The sequence below is a fragment of the Antennarius striatus genome, chromosome 21 (assembly GCF_040054535.1).
Source record: "Antennarius striatus isolate MH-2024 chromosome 21, ASM4005453v1, whole genome shotgun sequence".
Lineage (NCBI taxonomy): Eukaryota > Metazoa > Chordata > Actinopteri > Lophiiformes > Antennariidae > Antennarius > Antennarius striatus.
Window position 1 is genome coordinate 297,887 of NC_090796.1, and position 17,114 is coordinate 315,000.

Below are 17,114 nucleotides of genomic sequence, written 5' to 3' on the forward strand. Positions count from 1 at the left end.
TAGAGGTAGAGGTAGAGGTAGAGGTAGAGGTAGAGGTAGAGGTAGAGGTAGAGGTAGAGGTAGAGGTAGCAAAGGCCAAACAAGGAGCTTATGGTGCCATCCGGGACATGTGACGGTGAAATTGACGCTGTGCAATTGCGATCTGGAGCTAACAGTTGTTAGCATCAGACCCTACTACCTGGCATGTGAATTCTCACACGTCATTATCCTCGCCGTCTACATCCCTCCACGCGCGGACCCAGAGACGGCACGAGAGGCCATCTGTTCGACCACCTCTGCTCTTCGGAACCGGCACCCAGACGCACTCGTCATTATCACCAGTGACTTTAATCACGCCACCTTGGACTCATCTCTCCCCACAATGGTCCAGTGTGTAGACTGCCCCACACGGAAGAACAGAACTAAGGAGGCATACACCGCCACCCCCCACTAGGTAAATCAGACTACAACCTAGTGTATCTACAGCCCACCTACATCCCGCTGGTGAAACGGCTGCCAGCAACAACACGACAGGTCAGGAGGTGGTCCCCAGAAGCAGAGGAGATGCTGAGGGACTGCTTCCAGACCACCGACTGGGATGTTATTGTGGGCTCACATGGGGAGGACATTGAGGGGGCAGCTCAGTGTTTTACAGACTACATGAACTTCTGTGTGAACATCTCTCTGATGACAACTCTGACTCTGACCCACAATAACTCCTCCATCCTCCTCCTCTTCCTACACTCTAAAGCTAAGCTACATGCTACATGCTACAGTATCTACCATGGATCATCAACATCACCAGCTGAGTCTGGTTGTTATGAACAACCTCTCCGAACCCATTGTGTTTGTAGGTTGAGGACTTCCAGTAGAGTCCAGTTGTTTATCTAATCTATCAATCTCTCGGGGCGGCAGTGGCTCAGTGGTAGAAAAGATGTCTTGTAGACAGATCGCCCTAGCCGATCGAGTCCCGCTCCCGCCATGATGCCATGATGTCACCAGGAGTGTGAGCTGACGGTGGGAGGTGTCAGCTCACCTCCCAGCCACTGCCGAGACGCCCTAGAGCGAGTTGCCGTCCCCCCTACAAGCCGCTGAATTTGGGGCGCGTTCCGAAGTCGCTGCCCGTCACTCTGCCTCCCGATGTGCGCAGTTTGATGTGAATGTATTAACTGCATGCTTACAGGCCCCCTTGTGTGCTGTGTTCAGGGGGCCTGTATACTGTCAACTAGGGCTGCCACAAACCATTATTTTAATAGTCGACTAATCACCGATTATTTTTTCGATTAGTCGACTAATCAGATCATACGTAAATTGAATGTAAAACATACAGCTTATCGCACCAGCATGAAGCTGCTCTTATATAACCATCAATACTTTTCAGCTTTAAGTGTTTAAGGCATATGCTAACTAAAAATAAAGACAATTAAGATGATAGTTCATTAAACCTTTAATGAAATATGCTTGTAGCAACAAACAATTGTTTAACTGCGTAGCATAAAGTGCAAACAGCTGAGTAAAATAAGGAAAACGCACTTGCCTAAACAACACAAAAATAAATACTTCAGGTTTATTTTTTAGTTTTTTTCTTTCCTTAATTTGCCTTTGGCATCAAACATAGCAACAATGAGGTAGGCACCTGTAACTAAGGAATTATTACAGTTTTGGTCTCACTGACTCAAATATAACAAAAGTGCTTTTTGTGCTCAGTCCTCACAACTGTATTCAGCTTTACTACACTCTGACTGTATGCAATCCCAAACTGCACAAGGGTCTTGTTCATAGCCAGGAAAGTTAGCATTTCTCCATGTCTTGGAGAAAGGCTTGTTCTCTTTGGAGAGCAGATGTTCCCTGCTGCAGAGAAAATCCGCTCCGATGCTGTCCGTCACCAGCATGTTCAGTATGGACTCAGTCAGGACGTTTGCTTGCTGAGGTGTGCATGTAGCTGGCTTTGTAACAAAGCTGTCTATTGAAGTAGAACCTCCTTTTTTAGCACTGAAACATAACGTTAGAAAACATTAGAGTTACCACTTTTCCTATTCAAACACATCACTGTTGTAGCGTTACAGAAAACACATGAAATATGTGTGCTAAGGGCGGCTAATGAATCAAATCGTCATCGCTAATGTTAACGTTTACAGCTATATGAGTAAGTAGTAAGTTAGCTCTGTTCACGCTAATATTAGCTGCTAACTACCCAGTTAGCTAACCGGGACGGCGGTCCCTCTTCATCGTTGCCACAACCTGCTTCTGTTTCAGGTGCTCGTGCATTGCCGTTGTGCTGCCGTGGAAGGCGACTTCTGTCTGCAGATATTGCATTGCACCTTTTCTCTTTCGTTTTCGTAAAATGCTCCCACACTTTTGAGGTCCGGTGCCGCCGGGTAGCCATGACACCGAGCCCCTCTGGTATAACTTCTGGTGACATCACGGCTGGCCCCGATTACCTCTACTGCGCAGGTGTGTCAAGGACAGAAAGGCAGGCGCGGCCGTGGAGGTGCCGCAGCAGTTTTGAGAGAAAAACAAAGATTAAAATAACAAAAAAAACGACGCGCCGACTATTAAATTAGTTGTCAACGATTTTAATAGTCGACATAATCGTGTCTAGTCGACTAATCGTGGCAGCCCTACTGTCAACTAACAGAGTGACCATGTAATGTCCCCTTGCGGGAATCTTCTTCTTCTAAAAATCTAAATCTTCTACAAAACCCTCTGGAGCCTCAGAGGTTTGGTCAGATGTCAGAACAAGGAACACGTTGTGCAGAAGTATGAAGCAGGATGAAGCAGCAGAAACCTGTTACATTGGGGTTCTACATCCCTGACAGAAGCACGAAATAGAGCGTCTAAGTCACAGATCCGCTGTTCTGAACCACGTGACCTTTAGGGCAACAGGTGAACCACCTCACCTGAGGGACTATGGGTGAAATACCTCACCTGAGGGACTACGGGTGAACCACCTCACCTGAGGGACTACGGGTGAACCACCTCACCTGAGGGACTACGGGTGAACCACCTCACCTGAGGGACTACGGGTGAACCACCTCACCTGAGGGACTACGGGTGAACCACCTCACCTGAGGGACTACGGGTGAACCACCTCACCTGAGGGACTACGGGTCTCACAGGTGAGGTGGGGGAGAAAGGGGGAGAAAGGCCGGGGGGGGGGGGCACCAAGAAAACTGGGTCCTGAGGAACTGAGTGTAAAAGAAGAGTGAAACACCTGGACTAAAGTCAGCTACTGTCCATCTTCTCCTTAAGGCGTTTCCTAAACTAACAGCCAAAACCACTTCTCTGCGCTGAGTTCGTTGAAATGTGTTCAAAATGTTAAAAGATGAGTTCGATTGTATAAATGTGTTTTATTATTGTTTTAGTCACATTTTAGAGAGATCGCGATGCTTTTATTTTGAAGGATCGAAAGTTAGCGGTAACAGGAAATTCAAACAGGAAGTAGGAAGTAGAGCTGTGACGCCAGCGGGGTGGGAGATCGTGACGACATCGTGTGTTGAACGTCACAACGGAGTGTGATCCTCCAGACAGCAGCGGGTTTTTCTTCATGTTTAGGTTTTTATATTTGCGGACATGTTGTGGAGTTTATTTGTGATTGAGAAACTTTATTTATGTGTCAACGAGACAACCGTCCAGCGACCTACGCACCCGTTCTGTGTCCGTTAATTATAAATTGTTTATTCTGTTTATAACAATGTTTTACAGACAATTTTGTATTTTATTTTATAGTTTCACTCCGATTCAATGTTTCACCGCCACTAAACTGGAAAACTATTAAAGGAGCGATTCGCTGACTGGTCTTGAACCAGGAGCCGGTGAGACTAACCGCTGTGGCTCAGTGGAAAAGAATCGAGTGAGCCACAAAAAGCCACATTCTGTGTCTCAGACGGTGGTGCAGCGCATGGAGACCGACGATCGTCGCGGGGGGGGGGGTCCGGTGGGCCTCCCCCAGGAAATGTTTTAGAAAATGGGGTTGTTTTCCTGCATTCTGAGGACAAAATCTTGTGTTCAGTTTCCCTCCAAAAACCCCCTAAAGCCAGCAGCTGGAGCTGAACTCTCTTTATTTCTGTCCTACTTTATGCAGGAATGAATGTGAGATTCAACCATTGAAAACTTCATTCACTCTGAAGATACAGTCAGACTAAATATTACTCAGTGTTTACTGGTAGTTTACTGAGACTAGAAGACATTTGAACTCTGACCACCACCAACACCATTGGTATGTCAGAGTTTAGTTTAGTTTAGTTTATTTAATTCAACAACATGATTTTTCATTTCAATTTAAAAAGACATATAAAACATCAAGCGAGGTGAAAACACATTTACATCATCGCTGGTTATTCCTGCTGGTCAGAGGGAACTAAAGTCTAAGACTACTAACAAGTATTGATAATATCTGTCATTGACCTTCTGATCGGTCTGTCTCCCCCCCCCCCCCCAGCATTCACCGTTTGTTTATTAATGAGGACTTTAACACAAACTCTACTAGAAACACTGGATTCTTTTGATCGATGGTCCTCTCCTTGTCTTACACCAATTCACGGGTTCAGCTTGTAAAAATAGAATATTTTTGTTTTTCCTTAGACGAGAGGAGGTCATGACCCCAGTGCATATTTAATGATCGGGAGCGTTCGGGTCACTTCAGCTATTTCTGTTGGCATGCTCCGGCTAAATTCCGTCGGCATGCGGAAATAGCGAGCGCCGCTAGCAAGCGAAAGAGTTTTAGCCTTTTTTCCTAAAAATAAGAACTCCACTGTGGCTACAGTCTAGAAACCTTGTAGCCAATCTGGACTTTACTTCTCCTGTGGCGACGTGGAGAATGGCTGGAAGACCAGGATCATTTCCTGGCTCTTGAAAAGGAGTTTGGCTGGATGTTTATTCACATTAATGCTGGAAGTAAAACATCTGTCATCCATCCATCATCGCATCGGTCATCCATCCATCTGTCATCCATCTGTCATCCATCCATCTATCATCCATCTGTCATCCATCCATCCGTCATCCATCTGTCATCCGTCCATCTGTCATCCACCCATCCATCTGTCATCCATCCATCATCCATCCGTCATCCATCCATCTGTCATCCATCATCCATCCGTCATCCATCCATCCGTCATCCATCTGTCATCCATCCATCTGTCATCCATCCATCATCCGTCATCCATCCGTCATCCATCCATCCGTCATCCATCTGTCATCCATCCATTCATCTGTCATCCATCATCCAACTGTCATCCATCCATCATCCATCCATCAGGATCTACAAACAATTTCTCACAAAGTTTTACAGAAATGCATCCAGTTGATTTTTATTGGAGGATAAAGCATAAATGCTCATTTCCACTCAGGGGGTGTTCTTGGTCCTCCGGTGAACCGGGAGCCTTCTTAATGTGAGGGGGCGGTGCTGCCCCCCCCCCCCGCGCCGTATGAAGGATTCTGGTTGATCAAACTCCTTGAGTCAATGCTGGAGCATCAAAAACACGACACAAACGTCTGATAAATCCATTTTAATGGAAAATGTAAAACCCTTTTGAACTTCAATGTAGAAAGCATGTAACATGTGCACTTTAAAATTTGAAATTGAAGCAAGCCATGTTTTAAAAAAATACCTCAGTGAATGTATATATGTATATATTTACACATTTTAGTAAACTTTTTCATTTTTATATTTCAACTTCAAAACTTCACAATAGTAAATCTTCAAACAAAAAACAAGACAATCCATTTTAAATAAATTACATCTTTTTGGTAAATGTCTCAATTTTACAGCAAATACTTTATTTGATAAAATGCTGAAGTGTATATCTTTATTCTTTCTTTACATAATACAACTTTACAGTCTTTACAATAATTTGGCAGTAAATTTTCAAAAAGTGTTTTTATGGCATGAGGACTGTAGAGCATCACCATTTTGAGAAATTACAGGCATAAGCTGGTGTGTGTGTGTGTGTGTGTGTGTGTGTGTGTGTGTGTGTGTGTGTGTGTGTGTGTGTGTGTCCTCCATCACAGTTGAGCCGTATCACAACTGAAAAATACACAGCAAAAGAAAAAAACCTGTACAATCACATTTACATGAATCATCTGTTTCAATAACGTCACAAATCACAGAGCGATAAAATAAATACGAACCAGAGGAACAGGAAACCCAGAGAACAGGAAACCCAGAGAACAGGAAACCCAGAGAACAGGAAACCCAGAGAACAGGAAACCCAGAGAACAGGAAACCCAGAGAACAGGAAACCCAGAGAACAGGAAACCCAGAGAACGGTGAGACGAGGACAGACAGAAGGACGGAGAGCAGCAGTGCCCTTTGGTGTGTTTCCCCCCACTCTGTTCTTGCTGTTTGAACACAGGTGAAGCTGTGACCCCCCCACGCTGCTGGTTGCTGTTTGAACGCAGGTGAAGCTGTGACCCCCCCACTCTGTTCTTGCTGTTTGAACGCAGGTGAAGCTGTGACCCCCCCCACGCTGCTGGTTGCTGTTTGAACGCAGGTGAAGCTGTGACCCCCCCACGCTGCTGGTTGCTGGTGATGTCGTCCTCCATCCAGGAGCTGTGAGCTGCTGCTACAGACGGGATTACATCTCCTGGTTTTAATCCACGACAGATTATGGTGAGCTGAACGCCTGGAGAGCCGACGGGACTCGGACCCCCCCTCCCTGCTCTGGGTGTGTGAGGATCCATCAGTCTGGTCTCCACCTGGAGGTGGGTGCTCCCCACTGAGCCCTGTAGAGGTCAAACCAGACACGTTCAGGTCCTGACTGTGGCCCCCACCCAGTCAGGTGATGCTGGGGGGGCGAGGTGCGGATGGGAACTGGGGGGGTCACAAGCTCTTCTCCTCGTGGTCTTCCACAGGGCTGGACGTCTTCAGGGCCCTCACCACCTCCTTCACACAGTGGAACAGGATGTTCTTCACCTGGGGGGCAGAGAACCGGTCACATGTTTAACTAGTGGGGCAGGAGGGAGGCTGTAGGTGACCCCCCCCTCCCAAACCCCCCGACCAGACAGAGCAGCTGGAGGCTGACCAACAGCCGTGTTTAGATCACCGGTTCACACGTTCACCCTGGACAGTCACGTGTCCAGAAGGTTTCAGGAACACCGTGGGGGGGTGAACACTTGACTGTTAGTGAACATGGTGAACGGGGGGGGCCGTCTGGCCCGAGCCTCACCTGCAGCTTGTCCTCGTAGTTAACCTCCTCCTTGCTGGCGCGGAGCTCCTGGGTCAGCTGGAAGGCGTTGCCCACGTGTTCTGGGGACACGAAGTCGTTGATGACCTGAACGCAGCTGTGGAGGTTCTGGACCTGAGACGGGACGACACCAGTGAGACCAGTCCACATTAACCCCTTCACTGTCACGGATCCACAATGTCTGCTCCCCTGATTGATCATAGATTATGGATTATAACTACTAACCTGTGTAGACTGGACTCCTAATTTTCCTTCAGGGATTAAAAATGTAAAAAACTGAACACGCCCAGGAGACGGGAAGAGATGGACACAAAACGGTGGAAGGGGGACAAATGCAGGCGGCTCTCACTGGTACACGTGTGTTTTCCTGTTGTACTGATTAATTCTCTGGCTGCCAATGACTTACAGATGTAGATTACACCAAGGGGGGGGGGGTTGATCAGTGAAAACCAGCTTTCTACTCAGTGTTTCCATTGGGAAATATAAGAAAACATTAATTATCATTGTTATGCTGACGATACCCAATTATATCTATCAATTAAAACCAATGAATCTGATCAGCTAATTAAATCAGAATCCTGCCTCAGGGATATTAAATCCTGGATGCTTCACAACTTCTTAATGTTGAACAGTAACAAACCTGAAGTCATTATTATTGGGCTGAAGCATCTCAGAGATGATCTCTCTAACATTGTAATTCTCTTAGACAGCATTGATCTATTCTCCACCAGTGAAGTCAGGAACCTGGGAGTGATTTCTGATCAACATCTGTCCTCTGGTTCTCATCAGTCTGTATCCCAGACAGACTTCTTTCACTGGAGAAATGTTGTTAAAGTTAGAGATTTATTATCCTTTAAAGACGCAGAGAAAATCATTCATGTCTTTGTTACTTCTGGATTGGATTACTGCCATTCCTTATTATGGGCTGTCCTAGCTCCTCTATTAGGACTCTACAGTTAGTTCAGAATGCAGCTGGAGGAGAGAACACATCTCTCCTGTCCTAGCGTCACTTCATCGGCTCCAGATTCATCATAGAATACAATTCAAACTCCTCATGATCACATGAAGCTCTCCACTGTAAGGCCCCGTCTGACATGGAGATCTGATTCAAGTCTATCACCCCCCCACACACCCCCAGGGCCCTTCCATCAGAGGAGGCAGGATCGCTGGTGACCCGTCGGGTTTTTAGGAGTAGAACAGGGGGCAGAAGCTTCAGCTATCTGCCCCTCTACTCTGGAACGACCTCCCTGCCTCGATCCGGGGGGGGGCACCCTTAGCTTATTTAAGAGTAGACTAAAAACCCTCCTCTTTGATAGAGCCTACAATCAGAAATAACCCCCCCCCCCCCACTAGACATGCTGCTGTAGGCCGGGGCTGCTGGGGGGGTGTTCTCTCCCTTTGGAGCTTCTGTTTCTTCTGTCTTTGCTTTTCTAACCCCATTAACGTTAAATCAGACTTTTCCTTTGCAGGATGCTGTCGCTGTCTTTGTGCTTCTGCACAGGTGGGAACAGGTGTAGAAGACAGGAAACCTGAAGGCCTGGAAACCCCCCCCACTTCAGCAACAGCTCAATTCAGCTAGAAATTCTATCTGGCCCACCTGCCACTCTCTCCCTCCCTCTCTCCTTGACCTATCTCTGTCCCCAGTGTATTTCTTTTTCCCACCCAACAGGTCGAGGTGGACGACCGCCCTCCAGAGTCTGGCTCCGCCCTCCAGAGTCTGGCTCCGCCCTCCAGAGTCTGGCTCCGCCCTCCAGAGTCTGGCTCCGCCCTCCAGAGTCTGGGTCCTGCCTGGAGGGAGTTTTTCCCCGTCACCATCACTCATGTTAACTCTAGAGGGAACTGTTGGGTTTCTCTGTCTGCTACAGCAGACCATGTGATTGAGTGATTGATTGATTGATTGATTGATTGAACCTGTAGTCATGATGACTGATCCAGTGACGGAACAGAGGATGGAGAATCAGGAAGAAGTTGAGGGAGCTTACAATTCAACAAAGTTTGTGTGTGTCAGAGCTCACCCACGAGCAAACGCGTCGCTCGGAGCAAAGCATCATGGGATCTGTCAAGAACAGAAAGGAAACACCGGAAAAAAAAGTCCACCGAAGGGCGAAGGGGACGGACTGGAGCAAAGAGCTGGACGCCAGAATGTTCCTCAAAGGAGACACGCCAACAAACTAAACACACACCGACTAAAACGATGACATCACAGACACACATGGTGGAATGGGGGGGGGGGCAGGTGGACCCGTAGGACTGGTAGGGTACACAAGCTGAAAGAGGTTCTTCTGAAAAGACCTGGCTGAGGGGTCCTGGGCAGGTTTCCCATCAGGCCTCAGTGAGACAGAACTCTGGGAAACCTGACATCTCAGCAGGAAACAGAGACAGCAGACTGAAACACCTGCAGACTGAAACACCTGCAGAGTGAAACACCTGCAGAGTGAAACACCTGCAGACTGAAACACCTGCAGACTGAAACACCTGCAGACTGAAACACCTGCAGACTGAAACACCTGCAGACTGAAACACCTGCAGACTGAAACACCTGCAGACTGAAACACCTGCAGACTGAAACACCTGCAGACTGAAACACCTGCAGACTGAAACACCTGCAGAGTGAAACACCTGCAGACTGAAACACCTGCAGACTGAAACACCTGCAGAGTGAAACACCTGCAGACTGAAACACCTGCAGACTGAAACACCTGCAGACTGAAACACCTGCAGACTGAAACACCTGCAGAGTGAGACACCTGCAGTGGTGAACCGCACGGGGATTGGTGTAAGACAAACGACGGATGAATCCTGTCTGTATATGAATGTTGGACAAGTGGAGAAAGACGAGGGACTCTGGGTCCAGACTACGTCCTGGGATCAGATGTACAGCAGCTGTGTGTCTCTAACATGACCTACATCATGCTAACATCACGGCTAGTATCGCTGTTCAATACACTAGACTAGATGTGTGGGGGTGTGAACGTGACACACACCTGGTGCATGGCCCCCGCTGGGATGAGGACCGAGTCCCCCAGGAACTGGACCACAGTCCAGCCCTGGACTCCGTGCTGGTCCAGCAGCCGCTGCCGCTGCTTCCTGCTGAGGTAGAGGCTCTGCTCCCTGACGGGGTCCTGGTCCACACCCCCGTCCAGGCACTGCTCCTTCAGGAGCTGGAGGGGGGGCAAGGGAAATGTTAGTACCACTGACGGTGTGCCCCCCACCCGTACCGTCCTCCAGGACCCACCTGGTGCAGGAAGTCTCGGATGGTGTCCATGTCTCTGATGTGGTAGATGTGCCACAGCGCCCCCGGTGTCTCACTGGAGTCCTTCAGCCGCCTTCGGACCCCCTCGTCCAGGTCCTCCTCCTCCAGACGCTTCAGCACTCCTGAACACACACACACACACACACACACACACACACACACACACACACACACACACACACACTATTACTGATATAAATGTCTGAGGCGTCAGGACTCTGAGTCACAGTGATGGTGACGGAGCACACGAGGGGTTTTAACCAACACCACTGTGTCACTCAGTCAGTCCCATCAGTTCTACTTGTTTCAGTCTGAAGCCTCAGGAGAAGTGAAGCATCCTGGGTAAAGGACTAAAGCCTCAGACGTCTGGACTAGAGGGGGACGCAGGTTTAAACCAAAGAGCAGAGGGAACGAAGTTCACCAGACCTGCTCTCAGCCCCCCCCGTTAACACCCCCCCGAGCCCGAGTGTGAATCTGACTCACCCGTTTTGGACAGAACGCCGTTGCCTTTGGCCACGCCCACGTAGACCAGAACAGAAACCACGTCAGAAACTTCAGTGTGGAGGTTGGCCGTCCCGAAGTCCTGGTCCTGAGAGGCAGCCACGCCTGGAGGACACAGAGCAGTGTGAGAACACACACACACACACACACACACACAGACACACACACACACACACACACACACACACACACACACACACACACACACACACACACACACACACACACACACACACACACACACACACACACACACACACACACACACACACACACACACACACACACACACACACACACACACACACACACACACACAGGCTGGACCCCTCCCTACCGTAGGCGCAGCACAGCCGCGGCCCCAGGTCTGGCCTCACGAAGAAGGAGGGCAGGTGGGAGGCCAGGTTGAGGTTGCCCTCTGGGTCAGAGTACTCTGGCAGGGGCAGGTTCTTCATCAGGTCATCATATCTAGGAGGGATGATCATTAATGAGTTTCAATCTATAATTTTAGCATTTTTTAAATTACATTTACATGTTTTAGTTTTGATGTACCTGGAGGGCATGAGGGCCATGAACTCCTCCCCAGACGGCCAGTCCTTCAGTCGGTACACCATGGGCTCTCCATCCTTGGACTTGGGTCGCTCTAACCGGTGGGACAGGTGGACATGTGACTAGACTTGTGGGACCTTTTCACACGTGACTTCACATCAGGGCAGAGAAACTCACTGGTGATGTCCTCAAAGCCGTCCCAGAACTCCTTGATCCCAGAGTTGGTCACCACCTGGTCCTTACAGTTCAGCAGATCTCCTTGATGATCTGCAAACTCCTGGTTGAAGGAGTCTGCTTTCCAGAGGCTGGCGTTCAGCCGTCGATGTATTCCTGACACCAACACCGGCTGGGCACACACAGGTGTCTGTGGTGAGCTGGATGTTCACCATTAATGTGTAACACATGTTGATGGTGAACATCACCTCAAATGGTGATTATAGATTGAAATTTAACAAATAACGACTTATAAACAACCTCAGAACCAGTTGTGTTCATATGTTGAGGACTACCTTTATTAGTGTGCAATAGTATTGCTACCCTGGCTCCTACTGGTGTGTGTGTGTGTGTGTGTGTGTGTGTGTGTGTGTGTGTACCTGGCCCTGCCTCCAGCCCTCTCTGAACAGCCTCCAGTTGTTCTGGTTGCGGTGGTCCTTCAGCCACAGCAGTCTGTCGTTCAGCCAGCAGTGGGCGATGTCTGGGAACTGGGTCGCTGGTTCCTCGGACGCTTTAGCAGCGACAGGCACCGACTTCTTCCTGTCTGGTTTGACGTCCTCCGTCACCACAGGGGCGGCGCTGTTCTTGCCTGGGGCTAAAGCTTCCTGCCTGATGGCCATCTTGGGGGAGATGTTTTGGCGGCTGGCAGGAATTTTATTCTCCACTACAGAGGCGATGATGTCATCGAGGATGTTGGGCATCGTGCGTCCACCTTTACCAGTCTGAGGAAAAACGTGGAGGAAAGAACAGGAGGAAGACTTCAGCATTTTAAACTCTGCATTGCACACCGACAGGACTAGGGGGCCACCTGGTGGTGGCTGTGTGAACTGCAGCTCAGCAGTGGGTACACTGTGAGACCAGTCCAGTCAGGACTAACTGGTGCTGATCCAGCAGCGTGTCACAGTGCCCCCACCTGAGCAGCAGTGGAGTAGACCGGGGCGAAGGCGATGCCGGCGTCGGTGGAGCCCAGCTTCAGCTTCCCGGCGGTGGTGGTGAGCAGATCCCTGAGTGTGGAGCCCTGTTCGCTGCTGTTGCCCCCCAGGGAGCTGGCCTTACACTGCTGCAGGACCTCCAGGCTCTCGCCCTCCTTGTCCTCCCTCAGAGGTTTACCCACAATCACCGCCTCCTTGTTTTCTGTGGGACGAAGAGCAATGAGGGAGGAAACAGATGAAATACACAGAACTGAATGAGGACAAAGATCATCACATCATCAGCGTAACCTTTCTTCTCCTCCCTGGACTTCTGGTCTGCCAGGTCAGCCAAGAAGGTGAGGGGTGACTGGGACACCGGCGGGGTGACAGGGGCACTTCCTGCGTCGCTAACAGGACTGCTTCCTGCACCCCCCTCTCCATTGGTCTCTGCCTTGTTCCCTGGGGGGTCGGAGCTCTGATGACAACCCAGCTCCGCCTTCACCAGCGTCAGCTTGTTACTGTGGTTCAGGACGTTCTGCAGAACCTGCCATTGAAAAATCACTCATTATGACTCTAGAGCAGCGACCCCCACCCCCCGGGGTTGTGGACCAGTACCGGTCTAAACCTCTAGTGGACCGGTACTAGTACCATCACTTCTATTCTGTTTTACACAGCATACCATCTTTTAACAACAACTTCTCCTCCTCCTCTGGGCTTTTCCCTTCAGGGTCTCCACAGCCAATCAGTGTCCTCCATCTAACCCTGTCTTCTTCATCCTCTTCTCTCACACCAACTACCTTCATGTCCTCTTTCACTACATCCATAAACCTCCTCTTTGGTCTTCCTCTAGGCCTCCTGCCTGGCAGTTCAGAACTCAGCATCCTTCTACCAATATATTCACTATCTCTCCTCTGGACATGTCCAAACCATCTCAGTCTGGCCTCTCTGACTTTATCTCCAGAACCTCTAACATGTGCTGTCCCTCTGATGTACTCATTCCTGATCCTATCCTTCCTGGTCACTCCCAGAGAGAACCTCAGCATCTTCATCTCTGCTACCTCCAGCTCTGTCTCCTGTCTTTTCCTCAGGGACACTGTCTCTAGACCAAACAACATCGCTGGTCTCACCACAGTTTTGTACACCTTTCCTTTCATTTTAGCTGAAACTCTTCTATCACACATCACACCTGACACTTTCCTCCACCCGTTCCATCCTGCCTGGACACGCTTCTTCACCTCTTTTCCACACTCTCCATTGCTCTGGACTGTTGACCCTAAGTACTTCAGATCCTCCACCTTCTTGATCTCTTCTCCCTGTAACCTCACTCTTCCACTTGGGTTCCTCTCATTCACACACATGTACTCTGTCTTACTGCGGCTAACCTTCATTCCTCTCCTTTCCAGGACAAACCTCCACCTCTCTAGCTTCTCCTCCACCTGTTCCCTGCTCTCACTGCAGATCACAATGTCATCTGCAAACATCATAGTCCATGGAGATTCCTGTCTAACCTCGTCTGTCAGCCTGTCCATCACCATAGCAACAAGAAGGGGCTCAGAGCTGATCCCTGATGCAGTCCCACCCCCACCTTGAACTCCTCTGTCACACCTACACACACCTCACCACTGTCTTACAGTCCTCATACATGTCCTGCACCGCTCTAACATACTTCTCTGCCACTCCAGACTTCCTCATACAATACCACAGTTCCTCTCTGGACACCCTGTCATCAGCTTTCTCCAGATCTACAAAAACACAATGCAGCTCCCTCTGGCCTTCTCTGTACTTCTCTATCAACATCCTCAAAGCAAATACTACATCTGTAGTACTCTTTTTTGGCATGAAACCCTGCTGCTGCTCACAAATGTTCACTTCTGCCCTTAGTCTAGCTTCCACTACTCTCTCCCATAACTTCATTGTATGGCTCATCAGCTTTATTCCTCTGTAGTTGCCACAACTCTGCACATCTCCCTTGTTCTTAAAAATGGGCACCAGCACACTTCTCCTCCATTCCTCAGGCATCTTCTCACTATCTAAGATCCTGTTGAACAACCCAGTCAGAAACTCTACCGCCACCTCTCCTAGACACTTCCATACCTCTACAGGTATATCATCAGGACCGACTGCCTTTCCACTCTTCATCCTCTTCAGTGCCCTCCTCACTTCATCCTGACTAATCTTTGCTACTTCCTGGTCCACAAAAGTCACCTCTTCTAGTCTTTGTTCTCTCTCATTTTCCACATTCATCAACTCTTCAAAGTACTCTTTCCATCTTCCCATCACACTACTGGCACCTGTCAATAGACTTCCATCCCTATCCTTAATCACCCTAACCTGCTGCACGTCCTTCCCATCTCTATCTCTCTGTCTTTCCAACCGGTATAGATCAGTCTCTCCCTCCTTACTGTCCAACCTAGCATACAAGTCATCATAAGCTTCTTGTTTGGCCTTTGCTACCTCTACCTTCACCTTACGCTGCATCTCCCTGTACTCCTGTCTACTCTCCTCAGTCCTCTCAGTGTCCCACTTCTTCTTAGCTAACCTCTTTCTCTGTATACACTCCTGTACCTCCTCATTCCACCACCAAGTCTCCTTATCTACTTTCCTTCCAGATGACACACCAAGTACTCTCCTACCTGTCTCCCTGATCACATTAGCTGTAGTTGTCCAGTCATCTGGAAGCACCTCCTGACCACCCAGAGCCTGTCTTAACTCCTTCCTAAAAGTCCTGCAACACTCTTCCTTTGTCAGCTTCCACCATTTCGTCTTCTGCTCTGCCTTTGTCCTCTTCATCTTCCTCACCACCAGAGTCATCCTACACACCACCATCCTATGCTGTTTGGCTACACTCTCACCTACCACTACTTTGCAGCCAACTTTTAACAACAAATTGTAGAATAATGTGACAACCATCAGTTACATATAAGAAGTTATTCAGGCAGATAATAAATTTCCCAATAAAAACATCCAATAATAATTAAGAGTGTGACACAGAGGGCAGTCTACTTATAGGTAGTACATCAAATGAAGCTGTCCCTCCAGAAGGGGTCAAGGACTCTGGAATCCTTTGAATGGACTTAAATCTTCCTATTTATCCAATTCTAGGGTTTTTATACTTATTTTAACACTTTCTATTTCGTATCATGTCAGTTTTCATAAGTCGTTGTCATTGTTTTAACTGCATCTTTGTCTGATTATTCTGGCCTGCAGCTGAAGAACATGTCTATCGTACAGACGGTGAACAGTGAGGGTCGTACCTGAGACACCCCGTTGGTGGCTGGGAGTTTGTTGAGGAGGTTCTGTTTGGAGGAGCAGGGACAGAAGGACCTGATGTTGTGTTTGTCCCTCAGGGAGTGCATGGAACACACCAGCTCCGTCAGCACTGAGGCACAGGAACAACCACCATTAGAGGCAGCATGAGGCACACGAGTCACTGCTTACAGGAGTCACTGTTAACAGGAGGCACTGCTTACAGGAGTCACTGTTAACAGGAGTCACTGCTTACAGGAGTCACTGTTAACAGGAGGCACTGCCTACAGGTGTCACTGTTAACAGGAGTCACTGCTAACAGGAGTCACTGCTTACAGGAGTCACTGTTAACAGGAGTCACTGCCTACAGGTGTCACTGTTAACAGGAGTCACTGCCTACAGGAGTCACTGTTAACAGGAGGCACTGCTTACAGGAGTCACTGTTAACAGGAGGCACTGCTTACAGGAGTCACTGTTAACAGGAGTCACTGCTTACAGGAGTCACTGTTAACAGGAGGCACTGCTTACAGGAGTCACTGTTAACAGGAGTCACTGCCTACAGGAGTCACTGCTAACAGGAGTCACTGCTAACAGGAGTCACTGCTTACAGGAGTCACTGCTAACAGGAGTCACTGCCTACAGGAGTCACTGTTAACAGGAGTCAGAGCGCCACATGGGGAAGCTGCGTCTCACAAACAAAAACTGGACCTGGACCTCACTGGTCTGTGAGATTATCCAACAATAAATAACCAGAAGTGAATGAGGTCTGTCACCATTAACCCCTAAAGCACAAGTGTCATACTCACGGCCCGGGGGCCAAATATGGCCCTCCACATCATTTTATGTGGCCCGCCAGAGCAGAAAAAGTCAGTGTCTAAAAATAAAGAGGTCAAAAGTGTTCTGTAACCTGAAACTACATTTCCCACAATTCATTAATTCAGCAAATTTTAACTGCTATTTTTCTTTATTGATTGATAGTTTGATCCTTGATTGATGGAGTTCTGTGGGTTTAATAACCTGACAAATGAAAAGGATTTATGTTAGAACAGAGAAACAAACAAACATGTTTTTTCTGTCTAACTGTAATGTTTGGAACTAGAATCAGTCAGAAATTCAGTTATTTAACATTAAGGAGTAGTTACATTTAGTTACATTACACTGAGTTACATTTAGTTACATTTATTAGTTACATTAAGGAGTAGTTACATTTAGTTACATTACACTGAGTTACATTTAGTTACATTTATTAGTTACATTAAGGAGTAGTTACATTTAGTT

General features: G+C 48.3%; 1 protein-coding gene across 1 annotated transcript in view; it reads right to left on the reverse strand.

Annotated features, from left to right (window-relative positions):
* Nucleotides 1–5,471: 5,471 nt before the first annotated feature.
* jmjd1cb (jumonji domain containing 1Cb) overlaps nt 5,472–17,114 on the reverse strand; it is a 118,961-nt gene continuing 107,318 nt past the window's right edge. The window contains exons 20-31 of the mRNA XM_068305749.1: nt 15,845–15,969; nt 12,900–13,134; nt 12,593–12,813; nt 12,060–12,401; nt 11,644–11,812; nt 11,470–11,560; nt 11,255–11,385; nt 10,900–11,022; nt 10,399–10,538; nt 10,148–10,324; nt 7,146–7,277; nt 5,472–6,892 (exon numbers count right to left, since the gene is read on the reverse strand). Coding sequence (XP_068161850.1) covers nt 6,800–6,892; nt 7,146–7,277; nt 10,148–10,324; nt 10,399–10,538; nt 10,900–11,022; nt 11,255–11,385; nt 11,470–11,560; nt 11,644–11,812; nt 12,060–12,401; nt 12,593–12,813; nt 12,900–13,134; nt 15,845–15,969 — 1,979 coding nt within the window. The 3' untranslated portion in view covers nt 5,472–6,799. The remainder of the gene's footprint in view (nt 6,893–7,145; nt 7,278–10,147; nt 10,325–10,398; nt 10,539–10,899; nt 11,023–11,254; nt 11,386–11,469; nt 11,561–11,643; nt 11,813–12,059; nt 12,402–12,592; nt 12,814–12,899; nt 13,135–15,844; nt 15,970–17,114) is intronic.